The sequence below is a fragment of the Monodelphis domestica genome, chromosome 5 (assembly GCF_027887165.1).
Source record: "Monodelphis domestica isolate mMonDom1 chromosome 5, mMonDom1.pri, whole genome shotgun sequence".
Taxonomy (NCBI): domain Eukaryota; kingdom Metazoa; phylum Chordata; class Mammalia; order Didelphimorphia; family Didelphidae; genus Monodelphis; species Monodelphis domestica.
The window spans coordinates 133,368,849-133,390,652 of NC_077231.1; the positions used below are offsets into that span (position 1 = coordinate 133,368,849).

The following is a 21,804-nucleotide window of genomic DNA, read 5'->3' on the forward strand; positions in this document are numbered from 1 at the left end:
TTGCTCTTAAAAGGCTGTGGCATGAACCTTTCTTTTCCGGAGAGCTGATTGTTAAACGTTTATCAGCACATTTTCGCTTTCAGTTCTGACAATCTAGGATCCCTCAAGGCGCACATTGGAGGCTTCGTAACCCTTAGCAAAGTTTCTAGGCCTCTGCCTTAAAGGGCCTCTAAAGCTAAGGAGACTTGGCAGGCCTACCTACAAGCCTCAGCCGCTTCTTCGAGGCTGGCGTCCAGCCAAAGTGGGGGTAACGGTAGCACTGACACACGTGAATGCCACCGCCCCCGACGATGAGCCTCACCCAGTGCCCAGTAATCACAGCCGCGAGCCCGAGTACGGCCTCGACTAGTGACGCGAGGCGCGGACCCCACCCCCGCCCGTGACGCAAGAGTCAGGCCAGTCCCGGCATGCACCGGGGCCGCCGGCAGTAGAGCGCAGCGAAGTGGAATTTTCCCAGCGAGCTCTACCCGCCCCTGCTTGTTCCAGCTGTAGTCGAGACCCTCCCTCCCCCCGTTATTGCCCCCTTCCCCAGCGCCGCGAGGCAGGCTTCAACCGCTACCTTGCGACCGCTCACCCGCCCCTCGCGCGCCTACCGCCCGCCGCCCTCCTCAGCCCCGAGCGCCACCCGGCTTCAGCCTGTCGGCCCCCGCTGCCCTCGTCGCGGTTGCCGTAGTCGTAGTGGTCGTCTCAGCCGCCGCCTGGGCCATGGCCAACTACATCCACGTCCCCCCCGGATCCCCTGAGGTCCCGAAGCTGAATGTCACTGTACAGGAGCAGGAGGAGCAGCGCTGCCGGGAGGGGGCCCTGAGTCTCCTCCGACACCTGCGGCCGCACTGGGACCCCCAGGAGGTGACCCTGCAGGTAACGCCCATCCTGGGCCTCCAGGAACCCCTTTCCGCCCACCCTCCCCTCTCTCTCGCCCCTTTTCGCTTCAGGTGACCAAACCGTCTTTACCTATACTCAGAAATCCCCTTGCCCTCCTGTCCCTTGGGAAATAAACCCCAAGGTTTATTCCGACCAGAGTTGTAATTCTCCCCCTCCCCCTTTAACATCTAGGAAGTGGCTTTGCCTGAAGCTCCCCTCCCCCAATGGCTTGTAGAGGAGAAACACAAATTTAACGTTTCTCCAGTGCTGTTGAGTAAATAATATTCTCCCCTAATCCTCAACCCTCCGCCCCCAGCCACCTAGGAGTTTTCTGTCCTTAATTGTTTCAGTCCATTTCAGTCTCCTGGCTTGTAGCTCTTAATACTCTCCCTTCCCCCGGAAGACACCTCATCTAGGAGTAGTGCTATGGTATTTAATTAATTCTCTCGACCCTTTTCCCCTTGTCGCCCCCACCCCTTCTGCTTGCTGCATCTGATGCTTCATTCCATTCTTTTCTTGACCTGTGTTCCAAGTGTCCCGTTGGAAGGGGGTGTGTACCTGCTTCACTTTATGGTAATAACTAGTTAGGTTGGGTCCTTATGCATAGCACTAAAGATTTTCTATCATTTTGGTTTGGTATAAATTTTCCAAATTTGTTGGTAATATGAATAATAGCTTGTTAAGGATGATTGAATACATATTGACTTTTTAAAACTCCATTTTGTAAACCTCGAGGCTATATAAATGAACACTAAATTTCAGAATCATTTCTCCAACTTGGTATTTCTTTAATCGACGATTCATTTTTAAGGTCCAGGTTTATGAGACTATGATAAACAAAAACAAATATTACTTTTTAAATTATAAGAACATTTGGTATTTGTACAGTTAAGTCCTACAATAGTAACAGGCTCATATTGAGGAGAGCTGAAAGTCTTTAGCTGCTGAACCCTTCCATTTCTTGCAACAAAATACCAGACAAAATTTTTAAGTCTAATGAAGTGTGGCAGACTGAAGTTTACTGCACAATAAGTGCCCAACACGACTCTCCTGAGTCCCTGGAATTTTTGTTAAATGATCACATTATTTCTTCGTAGTTAAGGAAATTATTTTTAAAATTGCAAATGAGTATGGGGGCAGGGTTTATACATGGTTAACATAATTTTAGTATCATACAGATAATCTAATCTAATCGAAATTGTTGTCTTTCCAGTGTATTACTGTAAACATTCAGTAAATTTTGGTGTGGATAATAAATGAAAGCACCTTAACCTTTAATTACTGACTTCAGGGATTGAAAATTCTGGACTGGGATTTGCTCCAATATATGAACATCATAGACGCTGTGTATCATAGATGAGCATGACTATGGAATAAAGTAAGCACAGATAAAGAAACAAACAAGAGCATCCAGCATTTTTTGAGACTTATTTCTTGTTGCTTGGTCTTGGTTATGCAGAATTGGAGAAAAATCTGGAATTAAAAAGAACATGGACCATCTAGGCCTAATTACATCTTAAACCAAGAATCTCTTCTAAATATCCTCAACAACTTTTAGAATATCTCAAGTTGGGGGGAGGGGAGGAAATCCACTGCTGTCCTTCTTAATTTTACCAATTCAGGATAGCATTATTCTGATATTTGTTTTAAATAAGCTGATATATAAACTTTATATATAGATTGATTTAACATGAAAGCCTTTCAAGTACTATACTTGAAAATAATGATGTAGTTCCAATTAAGGTATTTCAAACTTCATCTTTCTGGTCCTTATTATGTAGGTATAGGCCTCATTATTTTAGGTATAATGTTCCATCAATTTCTTGCCTTCAAGGAGTTTATAGTCTAGTAGAGAAGTTCCTAAAGGTGTATTCAACAATAACTAATGCATTTTGGAATTCATTGAATGTATAAGTGATTATAAAAGTGTCATTAGAATTCAGAAAACATGTAGCAAAAGGAAGGCAGGTGCTTGCAGTCCTTTCATATAAGAAGGGTTTTTAATTTAAATTTGAGAGGAATTCTGAAACTTCCTCAAGAGTAAGCAAAACCTGGATCAAAGAAACATTACTTTTTTGCCAGTGACTAACCATTCATTATTTGTCCATCATAGTTGTATAGATCTGGTTTTAACTACTTTGACTTTCTTCTAAAGCACAACACATACCCAAAACATATCAAGGCTTAAATAAATGCTTACTTATTACCTTCTTTCCTTTTGTGGTACTCTGGGGTTTCTTTAGTGATCTCATTGGGAATCGGGGAATTCTCAAAACAATTAATTTTAATTTCATTTAATTAAAAAATACGTCAGACACAAAACAAAACATGCTAAGAAAACCAGGTGTATTACTAAATCAAAGGTTAATGTATTGAAATTCCAAAACTTTTGGAAATTGTTTTGTCATTTAATTCCTCTCATTTTGGGGGGGGACCACTTTGATTTCTGAATGAATAATGTAAATACAATTTTTATGATTTAATTCCTATTCTGGTAACTTCTTTCTCGTTTATAGGTCATTTGTGCAGAATTGTTATATATCGAACACAAAATAAATTGTTCCTCTCACTATCAGCCAACTTGTATTTTATGGTTTGGAATTCTCCTTGTTGCAGTACTAAGGTTTCTCAGAATGTCATGTGGGATACTGTTGCTGACCTTTCATCAATTCATCATTGTGCAAGCTCCCAGCAGAGTGACAATATGCTACTATAAGTATTAAGATTTAAGTCTTCAAAGACTAGTGGATAAACACCAGCAAGTGCAATTATATTTATCATATTGAGCCTTTTGTCCATGTAAAAAGATAACATTCAAGACATGATAAATTTACTATGAACAGACTTTTACCACACCGCTAGACAAACTTTCATATGTCATTGTTTTGGAAACACATTAGATTTTATAAACACAACATGAAATACTTTGGAAGATAATCATTTTACTAAGTAAAAAGACTACTGTGTTTTCCTGATTACTATGGAATTTTATCATAGTTATTTTGACATCAAAACTAAACCCCAACACTACCTCTGGCTTTTAGCTAATCTCTCAAAATGAAAAGTGGACCTATCTAGTTTAATGGAGTCCCATGACTATCAGTCTGCCTTTTTTTTTGTCTCATCTTTCCTGCTGATTTTAATTTCTCTGTAATTTGTAGCCTTATTTGTTTGAGGTAATAAGAAATTAAGTGACTTGTCAGTATTAACACTGCTACTAATTTGTGCAGTCTGTGGGACTTGAATTTATGGTAGGTCTTCTTGACTCAAACTTGATTTCCCTAGATGGCTTAATGTCCCCTAAATGGCATATTATGTTGCCTATTGGGTGAGTTTTGAACATTGTTGCAATGGAGCTAGCATTACTGGTCCCCTCCCCACCCCATACCAATTATGGGTTAGGTAAGATTTAGTCTAAGTAAACAGACCAGTGAGTTTAGAAAACACTCAAAATAATATTTAACTCAAAACCTAAAATAGAATATCTGATAAATTAGAACAACAAAATTGAAAACAAAAAAGCAAGAATCAATAAGACTAGAAACTGGTTTTAAAAAAATGGGTCATTCATAAATCTTTTTTTTTTTTAAGAGGAAAAGCAGATTATTAGTATCAAAAACGAAAATGGCACATTTGCAACAAATAAGAAGTAAAAGAAAATATTAGAAGCTATTTTATCCAACTGTATGCCAATAAACCAACTGAAATGGATGACTTTATAAAAATATAAGATGCTCAGATTAACAGAACAAAAAGCAAAGAATTTAAACAACCTAATCTTATAAAAATAAATTGGCTTTGTTGCCATGTTCCTGGATCTATATTTTCCCCAATATAGTATTAAAGACTTTTTTTTTTTAAAACCCAGTTGCATCTCTTGATGTAACTCATTTTATTAGACCTTAATGGAGAACCAATATCCCTTAGTTATACATTCCTAATGCATTAGATAGTCTTTTGTGTTGTATGTTAGTATCCTTTTTTCACTTTTTTTTTGGGGGGGGGAATGGAAAACTACATCTGGGTTCAAGTTTTTGTTTTGACATTTAGCAGCTTTGTGACTTAAACTTGATAGGTTGTTAGGAAGCAAGAACTTTGTAAACTTTAAAGTGCTATATAAATACGATGTTATTCAAAAGATAAAATCATTTTATAGTAATGGAAGTTCCTGAAAATTTATATGCAAAATAAGTTTTTATAAGTAGAATAGTAATTTGGGAGAAGATTGAGATTTAAAGAGCCATTGGTCATATCCTTTATATACATTCATATATACACACACACACACACACACACACACACACACACACACACACAGACACATATGACCTGGGCGCATACCTCTGTATTTTGATACTTTTGGGTCTGTAGAACTGAATTTCATTTATAAAGATCCTTTAATATTGAATGACAGAGAAAGGCTTTTCTTTCCCTTTCCTCTTTTTTTGTTTTTGTCTGTTTCTTACATAAAAAGGTTTGGGAAGTATTAGTATTTAGGAGCATATTGGAAATCATAAGAAATCTATATAATTTGCTCAAAAGTAATATACATATATTTTTAAGATAATCACTGAAGTGGGCTGTTGAATGTGGAAAATGTCTCAGTCAAATTCAGAAAGATGTCTTTGAAGTAAATATATACAGATTTTATATGTCTTATCCCTACATAAACATATAAATACCACAAATAATTACCCAGTAAGCATTTATTCAGTACCTTCTGTGTGCCAGGCACTGTGCTAAGTGCTAGGGATGCAAAAAGGCAAAAGAACAGCCTTTGTTCTAAAGGAGTTTACCATCTAAGGTGGGAGAGGAGAAACAGCATGAAAATAAACATACAAAGCAAGCTGTGGAAATAATTAACAGAAGGAAGATACTAGAATTTCAGGCATGGAGGGACAGCCAGAGAAAATTTCTGAGAGATGATAACATCTTATTTGTAGAACAACTAGGATGCAGTGTCCGAGCCAAAGAATATCTGTTGGTGAGTAAGGGAAGGACTTTGAATGCCAAAGAGTTTTTTTTTTTTTTGTATCTGATCCTGGAGGCAATTTTAGGAAGGTGGTGACATGATTAAACTTGTACTTTAGGAATATCATTTTAGTATCTTAGTGGAGGATGGCTTGTAGTGGGGAAAGACTTTAGGCAGGCAGAACCACTAGTCAGCTATTGCAATAATCCAAGAGTTAGGTGAAGGGGACCTGCACAAGAGTGGTGGCAGTATTGGCAGAGAGATGTTAGAAAGATGGAAATCTAAATATTAGATCTATGTGTCATTTTTATTAATTGATTAATTACTAAACAAAGATTATCTCAAGTAACTACTAGAGAAAATTTTTGAAGTTGGAGAGAGGAGCTATAGTCACTTGATAGGAACGGGGTATAAGAAGTCTTTTATTCATTGGTTTAGTTTCCTGCTGCATTACTGAATTGATTGGTAACTATGGAGATACTACTTGCCTGTAGAGAATTGTTAACTGAAATGCCAGTATGAGCCTTTAATTTTTGTGAACCGTGGTGTGAGGATTTAAAAAATGATAGATGTTTTAATGAGTGGGGAGGTAATGGGATGTGTAATGGAAAGAATCTTCAACTAAAGAGCTAGGAGGCTTAGGTTATAGCTGTGCTTCAGCTACTAATGTTAGCTGTGTGATTTGTGATAAGTTGACCCATTTCCTTATCTGTAAAGTGAATTGTGGGAGCTGGATAATCTCCAAGATCCCTTTTAGGTTTAAGATGCTAAAATGATCAAAGAGCAAGTTTATTTTTTTATGGCAAATGTGTGATTCTTCATTGTATTCCCACATAACTGATCTATTATGCTATTCTTGTGCAATACATAACATTGATAGCCCAAGGTCTCATAATAACATGTAAACTTTTAGCAGAACAAATACAAAATATGACTGAAGCCTAGAAAAAGAAATTCCTTGAACTAAAATTTTACTTGAAACTGAGCATTTGTGATGGTGTGATCACAACCCTAGAAGTAAACACAAAACAAGTCTAATTAAATTACTAGCAGATTACCCTTCTTCCTTTAAAAAAAAATAAATGCATCCTTGCTTCTTGTGCATATCCTCTCATAAATTCTCCACAGAGAATCTGTCTAACATGGTAGGGACATGCACAGATACCAAGGAAGAATGGCATTTCCATCAGACTGTCCATTAAGTTATTCTTTCATTCTTGCTGAATCTTATGCAAATTGTTACAGAATCTATTAACAGGAAAAAATCTCAAGTCCTCTAGGCCAAGCCATACTTGAATAAAATTTTATATTGGTATCATCACCAACAAGCTTTCATCTTATGTGTGAAATTCTTCAATGAGACAAAAGCCATTATTTTTTTCTGGACCAGAAGAAAAAGAAGAGATGAAGACATGTTTTGATTAAGCTAATTATTATTAGAAAACAGTCTCTAAAGACATGAACAGGAAATCCCTTCTATAATCTACACTAAACATACTGCTATTCAACTTTTACCTCTTCATTGAGTGGAGGACCTTTTTGTGTATTTCCTTTTTTTAAAATATTTTTTAAATTATTTTTTACATTCATTTTTGTAAGTAATATTAAAAAAACAAAACATAAACTCAAACAATTGAAAAGTCATATGCTTTCATCTGCATTCTGAGAGTTCTTTTTCTGGAGGTGGTTAGCAACATTCTTTGTCCCAAGTCCCTCAAACTTGCCTTGGATCATTTTATGCTGAGAGTAGCTAAGTCTATCACAGTTCTACAATATTTTGCTGTTACTATATATGATTTTTTCCTGGTTCTGCTTATTTAACTCTGCATCAGTTCATGTAGATTTTTCCAGCTCATTCTGAAATCATTCTGTTCATTCCTCAGCATAATAGTATTCCATCACCATCATATAACACAATTTATTCAGCCATTCCCCAATGAATATCCCTTCAATTTTCACTTCTTTGCCACTACCAAAAGAACAGCTATAAATATTTTTGTACAAGTAGGTTTTTTCTCCATTTTTGTGTGCTTTTTAAAATGAGTTGTAAAAAATAAATTTAGTTGATGACTTCTGTTTCTTTGATCATCATAGTTATCCCAAGTGTTTCTTCCCAGCTTACAAATAGACCTTTTAAGAGAAGGAAACAAGTCAATATTGATCAAAACACTGAAAAAGACAGAAAATATTTGCAATGTGTAATACCGGTGATTTTCCTACCATCAGAAACAGATGGGGTATGTGTGGGGATATCTCATATCTTTGCAGTCCAGTCCTTGATCTTTGTAATTTTGTTACATTCACTTTTGATTTTTATTTTGATGATGTGTTTGGTGTTTAGTTTCTTTCTACCTACAGTATCTTCTTGTTATTGATTTCTTGACTGCTGACTTCAGTACTTTTCATCAGAATGGTTTGGCCAGTTCACAACTCGCAGCGCATTAGTGTATCAATTTTTCCTTGTCCCAATCAGCATTTGTCATTTCCTTTTCTCTCATGTTAGTCAATCTTGATTAGGTAATTAGGTGGTGGTATCTCAGAGTTGCTTTAATTTGCATTTCTCTAATAGTTATTAAAGCCTTTTTTATTTTTTTATTGATTTGCTTTCTTCTGAAAACTGCCTGTTTGTTTATATTGTCTTTAGGTTTGTCCTGGCAGGTAGACTCCTAAGTATTTTATATTGTCTTATTTGTTTTTAGTTTTAGGCTTATTTGTTATTAGTCTTCTTAATAGGTTTTATGAGAAGCATATAGATATGCTGATGATTTATGTGGGTTTATTATATATTCTGCAACTTTGCTAAAATTATTAATTATTTCAATGATTTTTTTAGTTGATTCTCTAGAATTCTCTGAGAATACCATCTACAGAGAGTGATAGTTTTCTTGATTGCCTATTTTTATTCCGCTATTTTTTTTCTTATTGCTGTAGCTAGCATTTCTTATACAATATTGAATAATGGTGGTGAAAAGGAAAGTACTTTCTTCCAAATCACTGATCTTATTGGGAAAGTTGTTTTTGTTTTTTTAGATACTACTAATCATTTTTAAGAAAAGTGCTTTCTGGTATTTTTTTAATAGAAATGATTATTCTATTTTGTCAAAAGACTGTTGTTTCTATTGATAGAATTGTATGACTTTTGTTATATAGTCAATTTTGCTGATTTTGTTGTGGTCAGTCATTTCAGACATGTCTTGACTCTTTGTTGACCCCATTTGGGATTTTCTTGGCAAAGTTACTGGAGTGGTTTGCCCCTTCCTTCTCCATCTCATTTTACATATAAAGAAACTGAAGCAAACAGGGCTTAAGTGACTTGCCCAGGGCCACACAGCTAGTTAGTATCTGAGATCCGATCTGAACTCAGCAAGTCTAACTTACTCTAGGCCTGGCATTCTATCCACTGAGCCACCTAATTTTCCTAATATGGAAACAGCCCTGCATAAATCCCATTTGGTCATAGTATAGGATATTTGTGATATATTTCTATGATATTCTTGCTAGTGTTTATTTATTTGTTTACTTAGCATCAGTATTTCATTAAAAAATTGTGTTTTTTTTTCTCTGTTTTTGTTCTTTCTGGTTTAGGTATTAAAACCATATTTGTGTCATAAAAGGAATTTGGTAACTCCTTCACCAGTTTTTTCAATAGATTGTTCCTTTAATGTTTGGCAGAGTTCACTTGTGAAAAATTCCATCTGGTCCTGGTGATTTCTTACAGAGTTCATTGATGGCTTATTCAGTTTATTTTTCTAAGATTTGAGGATTACGTATTTCTGTTAATCTGAGTAATTTATATTTTTGTAAATATTCATCCATTTCACTTAAATTGTCAGTTTTACTGTATATCATTGGGCAAAATAACTCCTAATAATTGCTTTAATTTCAACTTCTTAAATGATAATGTTCACCCTTTCCATTTTTGATACTGGTTAATTTGTCTTCCTTTTTAAAAATCAAATGAACCAATGTTTTATCTACCTTCCCTCTCCAAAAAAAACCCCAAATCAACAACAACCCAACTCTTTAGTTTTATTCTTTTTTTTTTAAACCCTTAGCTTCCTTCTTGGAACCAATTGGTTCCAAGGCAGAAGAGTGGTAAGGACTGGTCAAGTGACTTGCCCAGGGTCACACAGCTGGGAAGTGTCTGAGGCTAGATTTGAACCTAGAACCTCCCATCTCTAGGGCTGGTTCTCAATCCACTGAGTCATCTAGCTTCCCCTTTTAGTTTTATTCTTTCAATTTTTTTATATTCAATTTTATTAATCTCTCCTTTGATTTACAAGATTTCCATTTTGGAATTTAATTTGGTAATTTTAACTTGTTCTTTTTTTAAGCTTCATGCCTAGTTTGTTGATCTTTCTTTTATTGATGTACATGTTTAGAGATATAAAATTTCCCCTAAATAGTGCTTTAATTACATCTTAAAAAATTTGGAATGTTGTCAATCTCTTAAATGAAATTGACTTTTCTATGATTTGTTCTTTGACCCATTTATTCTTTAGCATGAGATTAATTTCTACTTAAAATTTTAATATATGCTTCCAAGACCCTTTATTGAATTTATTCCATTATAATCTGAAAAGGGTGGATTTAATATTTCTGCCCATATGAATTTGGTTGTGAAGTTTTCAGGCTGTAATGTGTAGTCAGTTTTTGTGAAGGTGTCTTTCCATTCATATTATATTTTACTTACTAGCCAGGTACTTTGATCCAGGAATATTGACCTCCTGGTTGTTCCACAAACAAGATGCTCCCATCTCTCATGTCAAGGCATTTTCTATGGCTGTCTTCCATGCTTGACATGCTCTTCCCTCCTCCATATTGTCTACTAACTTTCCTAACTCCCCTTAAGTCCCAACTAAAACCCTATCTTTTACTTAAAAGTCTTAAAAAAGACTTAAAAGTCTTCCCCAAACCTCTTAATTCTAGTGCTTTCCTCCTCTTTCTGTTTATTCTGTATTTATCCAACTACAGTTGCTTTTCTTTCTTCTTCCCTTGACTAAAATTTTTTCTCACTTGAAAGTACCAGGAGATAATTCTTTGGAGGGGTAGGTAGTTTTTTTCTTGGAATTTTTAGCTCCTTTGGAAATAACCTCATGTTTGTTTCTTGGTTTGTGTAGTTAGTAATATTTTTTCTTTCATTTGTTTTCTGTGTGGCATTCTTCTGTATTCCAGCCTTTGTACACAAACCATTAGTTAGAAATTAAGTGGCAACAGTGAATAGAATAATGAACTTGGAGTCAGGATGATCTGAGGTTCAAATTCTGCCCCAATTACTAGCACTTAATGTTCCTGTGCCTCAGTTTACTCATCTGCAAAATGGAGATGATAATAATAGCATCTGCTTAACGTTTTTCAAGATTAAATGAGATAACATGTAAGATCTTGGCAAACCTTTAAATCTACATAAATAACTTATTCTCTAATACATCTTCAGAATTGTATTTTTTTCTTTTTTACATTGAATCTCTTCCATTTTTCAAACAAAGGAATATTTTGTTATCCTTGATAATGGAGATTTATACTTAGAATCCCTTTACCTTTTCTTCTAGGAGGGAAAGGATCCTATATTACATGCCATATATAGGTAGCTTGAATAAGCCCAGTCTCATTCTGTTTGGGTTACTGAAAAATTATCAGTTTTGTCATATTGAGATCTTCTTCAATCCATATTGTTACTGATAACAGAAAACATGGAGAACTGCTGTCACAAATAGTTTATGTGGTTTAACTCCTTTCCTTTTACTACTTACCTTGTCGATATTACCAGATGCCAAGTATTGTGTATTTCACTTTGTAAGCATTTCTTGCATTCCTCTTACCACAGTTGCCATAATGTAGATCCTTGTTACCTTTCCTCTAGACTGGACTGTTGCTATAGCTTCCTAATTAGACTCTTTGAATTTATTCTCTTTTCTAGTCTGTCTTCTATAGTACTTCATAATTGATAGAACTAAAATACTTGTCATTGTGTTCAAGAAACTTCATTGACTATCCTTTGTTTAGCATTTAATGTGTCGGTGTCTCTCTCCCCCTTCCCTGCCTCCCATATACATAGGTTGTTCCCCCTATTTCTATCTTTTGGAACCTCTAGTAACCGCCTTTAAATCTCAGTTCAGGTGTTACTTCTTTAAGAGACTTTTCCTGATTTTTTCACTTGTTAGAATTTTTCTCCTTTTCCCTACTATATTGCCTTAATTTTGTGTTTTTGCTAATCCCTGAACATATATCAGCTCCTCAAGGGCAGGCACTATTTTCATTTGATATTTGTACCCTTGCAGCCTACCACATAGTAGGGCAAATCGGTATTGATTCTTCATGGTTTCCTTCTCAGGTCTTCTATATCTGGTTTTTCTTTTTCTCAGTCTGTTTGAACTTTAGTTTTATTTATTTTTCTCCATCAATTTCTAATAAGCTTGCCAACCTCCCTTCCCCTATAAGCCAGTCTCTATAATTCTTTATAATTCCAAAGTCAAATCACTTTTATCATTCTATTTTCCCTACAGAAGTTATATATGTAGAGAAAACAAGCAAAATAAGAGTCATTCTTTCTTCTCACTGATTTGGAGGTTCCTTTTTTCTTGTTGGTCATATTCAGGTATAGCCATTCCCTTCATCACTTTTACTTTTCAGAAGGTGGTAAATAATTATTGAGGCAAGTCAGAAAAGTTAGATTGGCATCCAATTTGTATCTCCAATCTTTGTCTCCTATGCTTTTTGATTTCCAGCTTTCTCCAAAATGTTTTGCATCTCAGTGGTCCTCTTGAAACATTACAAATGTTCCAAAGTAAATTCCTTTTCCTTAATTATAGAACCTGTTCTTCCTGTTTTTTTTTTATCTGCTGATGGCATCACTGTCCTAGTTACCAACTCTTAATATGCTTACCAGAGCCTATCTTTTTACCTTAGCAGTATGTCTTATATCAGTTGTCTTCATTTTCACTGCCTAATTTGGGTATCCTTTTTAACTATTACCATAGCTTTTTAATTTGTCTCCTTCATACCAGTCTCATATTTCCCTTGGGTCAGCTTACTTCCCCTGCTAAATTAATTTTTTCAAAAGCATAGCTCTGACCATTTCATTCTTTTCTACATCTATTCACATACATACATATACATGTACATATTTCTTTATGTATAGATATCTTTAGTGCCATTCCAGTACTAACTGAATAATGTCTACATTTCTGTACTTGGTGTTAAAGGCTGTCTAAAAATTTGCCTCATATTTTCTTTCCAGCTTTCTCTCTTCTCATTCCTTTTTGTGTACCCTGTTTCAGCCAAATTAAATTATTTACTTATCCTACCAAACATGTTATCCTCTTTACCACCTTTTTCTTTTTTTGCTTAATGCTTTCCCATACCTGGAATGCCCTTTCTGCAGTATCTTTCTTTACTCCTAGTATTCCAGAACTACTTTTAGTAATCATCTTCATTATCCTTTATCCTACCTAGAAAATTATTGTAAATTTTGTCAATTTTCATTCACTTGGCTCCGATTCTTAAACTTTGCTTTTCTCATAGCCACTTATATATCTTATCTCCCTTATATCTGCATGTTCTATAAGGACAAGAACATTTGTGTTATTCTTTTAGACTGCTAACAACCTAGCATTGTGTGTTACATGCATCTTAGGAGTTTATTTATGGAATGAATGAATTGCTCATGCAATTAAGTTCATATCCTTCATTAACACTCTTCATCATGGAATTAAAGTCTCCAAATTACTTCCATTGTTCTCCATCATGAACTTTTGCTTTTTTCAATATTTCCTTGCTACCTTGGAACATAGTTATAATTTCCACAAGTTTCTATGCTTTTCCTACTTCAGAATTGTCCTTTCCTTTATCTCAACCTATCCAAATTCTTATACTTGAAAGCTCAATTTAAGTCCTGCCTTCACTATTACTGATTTTTTAAGGAAAATGATATAATTTTGTTGGGTCATGGTTTTCCCTTTGCTTCCTAGATTTGGGGTGTAGATGCACCACTTATTTTGCCCGAGATACTCAAATATTGAATTGAGTGAATGAATGGTTATATGCAAATTTATTGGTTCCCATATTTAGGAATTAGAGACCAACAGGAATGTTATAGACTTATAATTATGTTTCAAATAATCTTGCATTATATTAAATAACAAGGAGCTAAATTATTGTGATCCTCATGCCCAAATTCTTAGAAACCACTGCCAGAATTATTTTCTGTCAATTACAGTGGGAATTTTCACTAAAGTAGCATATTTTTCTACATAAAATATTTTTTTTTCAGCATGAAAATAACTAATGAGAAGATAAAATTCCAAGTTTATGGGTAATAGTGGTTTTGCCCATCTTATAACTGAGAGGATCTATCAATGAGTAGAACTCATTACCCAAGGGCATGAATTTACAAAATGGTGACTACTAGTTTGAGTTTAAAGGAAAATCATGGACCATAGGTGGACATATTTTAATTTTTTTCATGTTTTTCTGTTGCTTTTAAAATGAATTTCAGACCTGTTTTGATATTTGGGCTTAATGAGTGAAAGTATTATCATGTACCCTTTGACAGTTTGATGTGAAGTCTATAAAACCCCTCTCAAGATATGTCTTTAAATGTCTTAATAGAAAATACAAGGGAATATAAAAAACAAAACAAAACAGTTATAATGAAATAGTTGATCTGAGTCAGTGATGACAAACTTTTTAAGAGACTATGTGCTGTGCCCCCTCCACCCCCACTATGTGCTGGCTCCCCCCTCCAAACAAGTACCACATGTGGCCACCCCCTTACTCCACACAGAAAAGCACTCCCTTTGGGCTGCTGGGCAGAGGGATGGGTGATGTGAAAAAAATGTCATCAGGCATGGTGGAGAGGGGGAGGGGAGCAGCTCTGCTGAGTCTCTATCTTTCTAGTAATAAACTCTTGTGGGGGATGATGGTGTGCATGCCCTCTTTAGCACCCATGCCATAGGTTCACCATCACTAATCTAGGTGGTCACAGTTTTATACTCTGGCTACCTCCCTTTTCAATTCTAGAACCTTAATTAAGTTAATGTATGTTAGTCAACTACAGGGGGCTCCCAGCATGCGCTCTTTCCATGACTTCCCAAATCAAGATATATTCTTTGCTTTTCCCTATTAGTGTTGCCTCTCCTATTAGAATATAAGCTCTTTAAGGACAAGGAATACGTCATTATGTTCCTTGCACAGTCCTTGACAATGCACAGGTACCTTAATTTTATAAAGTTTATTAATAATCACTTGAAGTAGAAGGAAATATAAGTATAAACACCTAATTATCTAACAAAAATAAGACCACATTAAATTCTCCTGCCTGGTTTAAAGCCAGCTTCCATAGCTGTGATCAGGGGAAGAGAGAAAGAGAGGTGGGGTCAACCAGAACTATATCCTACTGACGCACACAGTGTTTGCACTCACCCTGAGGATGCAAATGGGATACTGGGAAAGAGAGTCCTGGGGAGCAAAATTCTATCCATACAGATCAAGCACATAACACATTTTTGAGAGGAGGGGATTTTTATGTTAATCTCCTTAGCTTGGAATCTTTTGGTTCTTTATTTGTATTTTCTTTGCCTCCTAACATAAAAATATTTAAAACCAGCCAAATTATTGACCTTGTATTTTTTAAGTTGTTAATGTTTAAACAAGTTATTAGAGGATTAAGGTCCTGAATAATTAAATTCATTAACTCAAGGATTCTGAGGATTAAAGTTTAACAGACTATAATAATATTCATGCAAAATTAACCCTAAGTGTGTTTTGATTGGTAGAATTTCTTTGAATTATATTTCTAACTGCTTAAAACTAAAGTTCTAATATTTACTGTGCAAAAACACAATTTACATCTGATGAAAGAATACTATCAGCATTTGCACCTGGATTTAAGTGTTTTTTACTGACAGGAATGCATTGTATCTGATCTTGTTAAAAACTGATGGGAGAATTAGGAAAAGCTTCATGTGAAAGCTGTATTTGACTACAAAAAAGGAAGAAAACTATAAGATAGAAAATAACTCTCTCAATCTCTCTCTCTCTCTCTCTTCCCCCTCCCCTTCTTCCCCCCATTCCCTCCCCCTCACTCCCTTCCTCTCTCCTTCCTACCTCCTTCCTCCTTCTCTTTTCTCTTAGGATCAATACTGTGTATTGGTTCCAAGACAGAAGAGTGGTAAGGGCTAGGCAATTGGGGTTAAGTGACTTGCCCAGGGTCACATAGCTAGGAAGTAAGTGCCTGAGGCCAGATCTCCTGTATCTAGGCCTGGCTCTCAATCCACTGAGCTTCCACCTTAAAACATTTCTTTTAGGTAAGTATAGCCTCTAATAATTTAAGAGCATGGTGTAGCAGAAAAGAACTGAATTAGGGATCAGAAAATCTGGAGCCTGTGTCAGAATGAGGTCGAACCAGATGACAGGACCCTCTCTGGCTCTAAATCTATATTCTTCCAAACATTTTTCCTCTATTAGATTTAGAAAATTTAGAAAAATTAATTTCCCCCTTTATATTCGTTTTCTTTCCTTTACATTTTTTGGTTTTCAAACTCTACCCATGATTGTCTGTATGCTAAAACATAATAATTTTGTCTTATATTGCAGCTTTTTACAGATGGGATCACAAATAAGCTTATTGGCTGTTACGTGGGCAACACAATGGAGGACGTGGTCCTGGTGAGAATTTATGGTAATAAAACAGAATTGTTAGTTGACCGAGATGAGGAAGTGAAGAGTTTTCGAGTGTTACAGGCTCATGGCTGTGCACCACAACTCTACTGTACATTCAATAATGGGCTATGCTACGAATTCATACAGGGAGAAGCACTGGATCCAAAGCATGTCTGTAATCCAGCTATATTCAGGTATGCTTTTTTGTTAAAAGAATTAAATAACTAAGGATGTATTTTGGTTTCAGAAGTTTGTCATGAAATTTTTGGGAAGGATATTTAAAGCATGCTTTGTAAATGATTCTTTTGAAAAATGTTCGGCTAATTTAATTTCATGCTTTTCTTAGCATTTCTTGATTAAATAGAATCTTAAATAAATTTTTATTGGCATATTTTTACTATACATTATTCCCTACTCCCTAGTGAACCCTTTTAATAAATAATGAAAGAAAGAAGAAAAGTAGTTTAGAAACTTTGAGTTTGACAGTATATTCGGTATTAATACTTATAGGTTACTAAACCCCACCTTTGCAAAGAAGGTACATTTTCTTATCTTTTCTTCTGGGCCAAGCATACTCATTATAGTTTCATACATAGTGTGTAGTTTCTTTTTATTCTTTCCATTTATACTGTTACATTAACTGTATGTATTTTCTTCTGTTTACTTCACTTTACATGATTCCATGCATGTCTTCCCTTATTTCTCTGATTCTTTACATTCATCATTTCTTATGACACAAATATGTAAACTACATTTTGTTTAGCAATTTTTCAGTTGATATGAATCTGCTTTTTTCCTCTGCCTTGCAAACCACAGAAAGCCAATCTTTATTATTTAGCTGAACTAGTGATTGTATACAAGGACTTTAACAATATAAACAAATGAAAGACTAAAAGGTAGCTGTACTTAGATTAATTGCAGTTACTGATCTGGATTCCAGAGAATAAATGATGTAACATTTACCTCTTCTTAGGTGGGGGGGACATGGAGTCAAAATTGCTCAGTTTTGCATATTTTTTTTAAATTACAAGTAAAGTTTTCAGTTGGAAGGGATAAAAGAGAGAAGGACATATTGGGAAATTATTGGCATAAGTTAATAATAAGGCATCACTAACATTAAAATCAAAGAAAATAATAGATTTTTGGAAGAAGTGTTCTATTTAAGTGGCTTCTGTCCTTGGGATTTTTGTTCTGCTTTTGATATGTTTTCTCATAGTTTCTGGTATTTCCTATACTTTTTTATTTCCTATGGCCTAATACTCTTCCATTTACTATAATTCAGTTACTCATTATTCAGGTGTAAGAAATAAGAAAACTTTATAATTTTTTTACTTTTGTGAAAGCCTCTACCCTTCCCACATACTTCTGGTTGTTAAAACTTAAAATAAAAAGTTATCATACATAAGCAAATAAAAATAACTGCTTAATCTTAGAAACACATGCTCTTCATACCATTTTTCCCCTAACTGATTGGAAGCAACATCTAAAAATAATAGAAGTTTCAATTTCTGCAGTATCTCAGTTGGGGTTCAGTTATTTTTAGATATATGACCGTGGCATTTAGCTAAGAAGTACTATCATGACTTTGAATTCTCAAATTTGAGAATTTTTTGCTTTAAGTGAGCCTTCTAAATAGCATTTTTAAATTATCATGTTTATTAATTATTATATCATATCTATTAATGAGAAAAGTAAATCATCCATTCCACAAATAAACTATCAGTGGCTTAAGGATGTAAAGTACTATTCCATATAAATGCTAGGTGACATAGAGATAAAAAATATTAATAGAAATCCAAAGCTAATAAAATTCAATATCTTGCATTTCTTTTTCTTAAGAAAATTTTGTCATTTTTTAAATATTCTATAGAGAAAAAATTTATCATACAGTTAATTGGAAAATAATTAAAATTTTGTTAGAAAGGCAACTATACATACTTGTTTTATTCTGGAATCAAAGAATTTAAGAACTAGAAGGGACCTGAGTTCTCAAATGAATTCCCACCATAACATACCTGACAAGCTGTCCTCCTGACTTGACTTGAAAACCTCCAATGAGAATAAAAACTACAACTTCCTGAGGCAACCTGTTCTACCTTTGGGCAGTTCTAAATACTACAAAGTTCCTGACCTCAAATCTAAATTTGTCTCCTTACAACTTATTATCATTATTCCTATTTCTGTCCTTAGGGGCCAATCATAACAAATCTATTTCCTCTTATAGGACAGTTCTTTATATACTTAAAACTTTTATGTCCCTCTTGAGTCTTTTTTTCCTATGGTAAAAATCTTTTATCTAGCTGATCCTCATATGACGGGAACTCGAGACCTTCACTATTGTTTATACTCTTCGATGTTTCCAAGTTTAACATCTTTCCTAAACTGGAACCCAGAACTGAACACAGTACTTTGAAAATGGTCTCTTCATACCAGAGCACAGTCTTCCTAGGCCTACAAATTATTCCTATGAAGACATATTAACTTTTTTTGTTTGCTATAACATTTTGCTGGCTCATTGAACTTGCTGTTTGTTAACAGCCCCTAGTTTCTAATTCTTTTGTCAGGTAAAATGTCAACTATGCTTTCCCCGTCTTGTATTTATGAATTTGATTTTTAAAAAAACATTTGTTTCTATTAATTATTTTAGGTTCAGCATGTCAAGAATTAAAGAAAATGAATTATGCATTTAAAAGAAATTTCGGCTAAGCAGCTTTAACATATACTATACTTTGAGCTAATTCTCTGCTATTCTTGCACTTTCCTCTCATGAATGCTGTGACAGGATGTACACCTTATGTTCTTGAGGGGCTTTTCCATCATATCCATTGATATTGGATGAGAATGTGAATGTAGCACACTGTCTATTGGATTATTCTAGCTACTTGGCCAGCCTTTGAAACTTTGAAACTTAGGTGTTCACAGTTAAAACAAAGTAGACTGAATATGGTTAGAATGAGCAATGGATTTTAGGAGCTAAGTGACTTAGGTTCTAATCCTTATTTTGCTCTACTTTGTGAACTTGGAGAAGTCATGTGAATCTTATCAAGCCCCACCCATCTTTTGCCTCTGTAAAATAAAAGCATATGATTTAGATATTTCTCTCTTCTGGTTCTGATTATGAATCTGTGCAAGTAGTAATCATGATGTACCTATGTTAATGAATGAATGAGTCCATGATGGTAATATTTCACAAAATGATTCCTACTGTTTTTCTGGAAATTGGATTCTCAAATAGATTAAAACCCTCTGAAATCATATTTCATAATGCAGAATTAAACTTTGCCCACATGAATTCTGAATGAATAGAATTTGAGTTAGGTAGGTGAATTTCATTAAGGAGAAATGCAAGTTAATTCACTTTTGCAAACAAAAGCAACTGCTAAATCCAAGAAGTATATGCTCATGGTACCACTCCCTCCTCTAATCCCCTTGGGTTTATTGGAGCAGCATGTCTAGAAATAATGAAACTTATTTTGGCAATGTCTCAGTTGGGGTTTTTAATGTAACCATTGCGAGGGGAGATGAAAGCAAATCCAAACCATATAAAGAGAATGATAGAATCCAAGCTATCTCAAACCCAGGAATCTTTTATTTTTTTTTTAAAGACAGTTTATAGAAGACACATCATTGCATTGTATAGTTGTTAAACAAAAGGCCAACAAAGTTAGTAAATATTCTAAAGAAAAAAAAATCTTTTTTTGTTCCAAATTTATTGTTTTACCAATTGAAATAATCCTGATGAAGGTTACTTGTGGAATTCTGTCCTGTTATCGATTTAGAACTAGTACTTTTGACTGGTATGGAAGATATTGTTATGTTCAGACATTCCCCCAAATCCTAGAATCCACTTCTTATTCTATTTTATTTAATCTGATTTGTTTTAACTATGAAGACCTAAAAGTTTCATATCTGGGCCAAGTAGATAGAGTGGTCAGTTAATTCCAACTACTCTTGAAAGGATAAATACTGAAGCTTAAATATTTTGGCCACACAATGAGAAAATAAGACTCACTGATTTTGGGAAAGATTGAATGCAAAAAGAGAATAAGATGGCAGAAGATGGGATGGATAGTGTTTTGGAAGAAACAAAAAAAATGAGCTTGGACAGATTTCAGATGCCTTATGTGTGATGGTTCATGGACAACAAATGAAGGGGCAGCCCTTTGCTACTTATGGTGAGCCTAGGGCACCAGGGGAATATGCAGTGGAATAATACTCATGAATGAGTCAGGCATGCTGACCCTTTTGTACTTCAATAAGTGTTCATATGGGAGGACATCTGAGGGGTTAGCATATTGAATAGCATCTCTGAGCCATTGAAAGGGAACAGTATAACATTCATGACAGCTTCAAGGCACTCCAAGGAAGACCTAGCTCTGCTTTGTGTCCATGAGGGCTTGTAGCCCCCTCTTGTCCACTGAATTCTCACCTTAAAAAACCTTTCCCTGATCATATTATCTCCTAAAATGATCATTCTGTATTCTTCCTTTCACTGCTAAATTGTTAGGGGAAAATTCTACATTTATTCCCTCCTCTTCCTAATTTTCCAGTGATTTTTCTTCCCTTACAATCTGGCTCTAACTTATCTCTAAGGTTACCAGCAATAAATGGTAAGTGCCAAATCCTATGGGCCTTTTATTTTTGTTCTTGATCTCTACAGTATTTGACACTGTTTACTACCTTCTGGGTTTTCATGGATCTGCTCTTACCTTGATTTTCATTTTACCCTGGGTGGCATAGTGGATATGCCAGACTTGGAGTCAGGAAGACTCATCTTTTTTTTTTTTAATTTGAATTAATTTATTTAGTCAATTTAAAACATTATTCCTTGGTTACAAGAGTCATATTATTTCCCTCCCTCACCTCCCCCCACCCTTCCTATAGCCAATGCACAATTTCTTCTGTGTTTCTATTCAGGAAGACTCATCTTACTGAGTTTGAATACATAGTCTCAGACACTTACTAGCTATGTGACCCTGTACAAGTCACTTAGCCCTGTTTGTCTCAGTTTCCTCATTTGTAAAAATGATATCAAGAAGGCAATGGCAAAACAACTCCAGTATTTTTACCAAAAGAGTTTCTCACAGAGTGGGACACAAATAAAGTGACTGAACAAGAACAAACATTTCTCCATCTTTTTTGCTATATTATCATCTATATTTCTTCCCCTTTCCATTAAAGTACTGTAATACCCTCTTCGTTGGTCTTACCTGTCTCCTTTCTTTCTTGATTAATGCATCTGGGTTTTTCTAGGGGTTCAGTTATTTCTGAAGATGACTCCTGGACAGCTCTCTACATGGACAATC

At 35.0% G+C, this 21,804-nt stretch overlaps 1 protein-coding gene and 1 long non-coding RNA gene across 2 annotated transcripts in view; both read left to right on the forward strand.

Annotated features, from left to right (window-relative positions):
• The first annotated feature begins 360 nt into the window (after nt 1-360).
• The window catches only part of ETNK1 (ethanolamine kinase 1), a 53,124-nt gene continuing 31,680 nt past the window's right edge, over nt 361-21,804 (forward strand). The window contains exons 1-2 of the mRNA XM_016425867.2: nt 361-861; nt 16,433-16,692. Coding sequence (XP_016281353.2) covers nt 706-861; nt 16,433-16,692 — 416 coding nt within the window. The 5' untranslated portion in view covers nt 361-705. The remainder of the gene's footprint in view (nt 862-16,432; nt 16,693-21,804) is intronic.
• LOC130454566 (uncharacterized) lies at nt 872-11,016 on the forward strand. The gene is made up of 2 exons (XR_008912211.1): nt 872-2,242; nt 3,381-11,016. It is a non-coding gene; the product is annotated as an uncharacterized LOC130454566 (long non-coding RNA).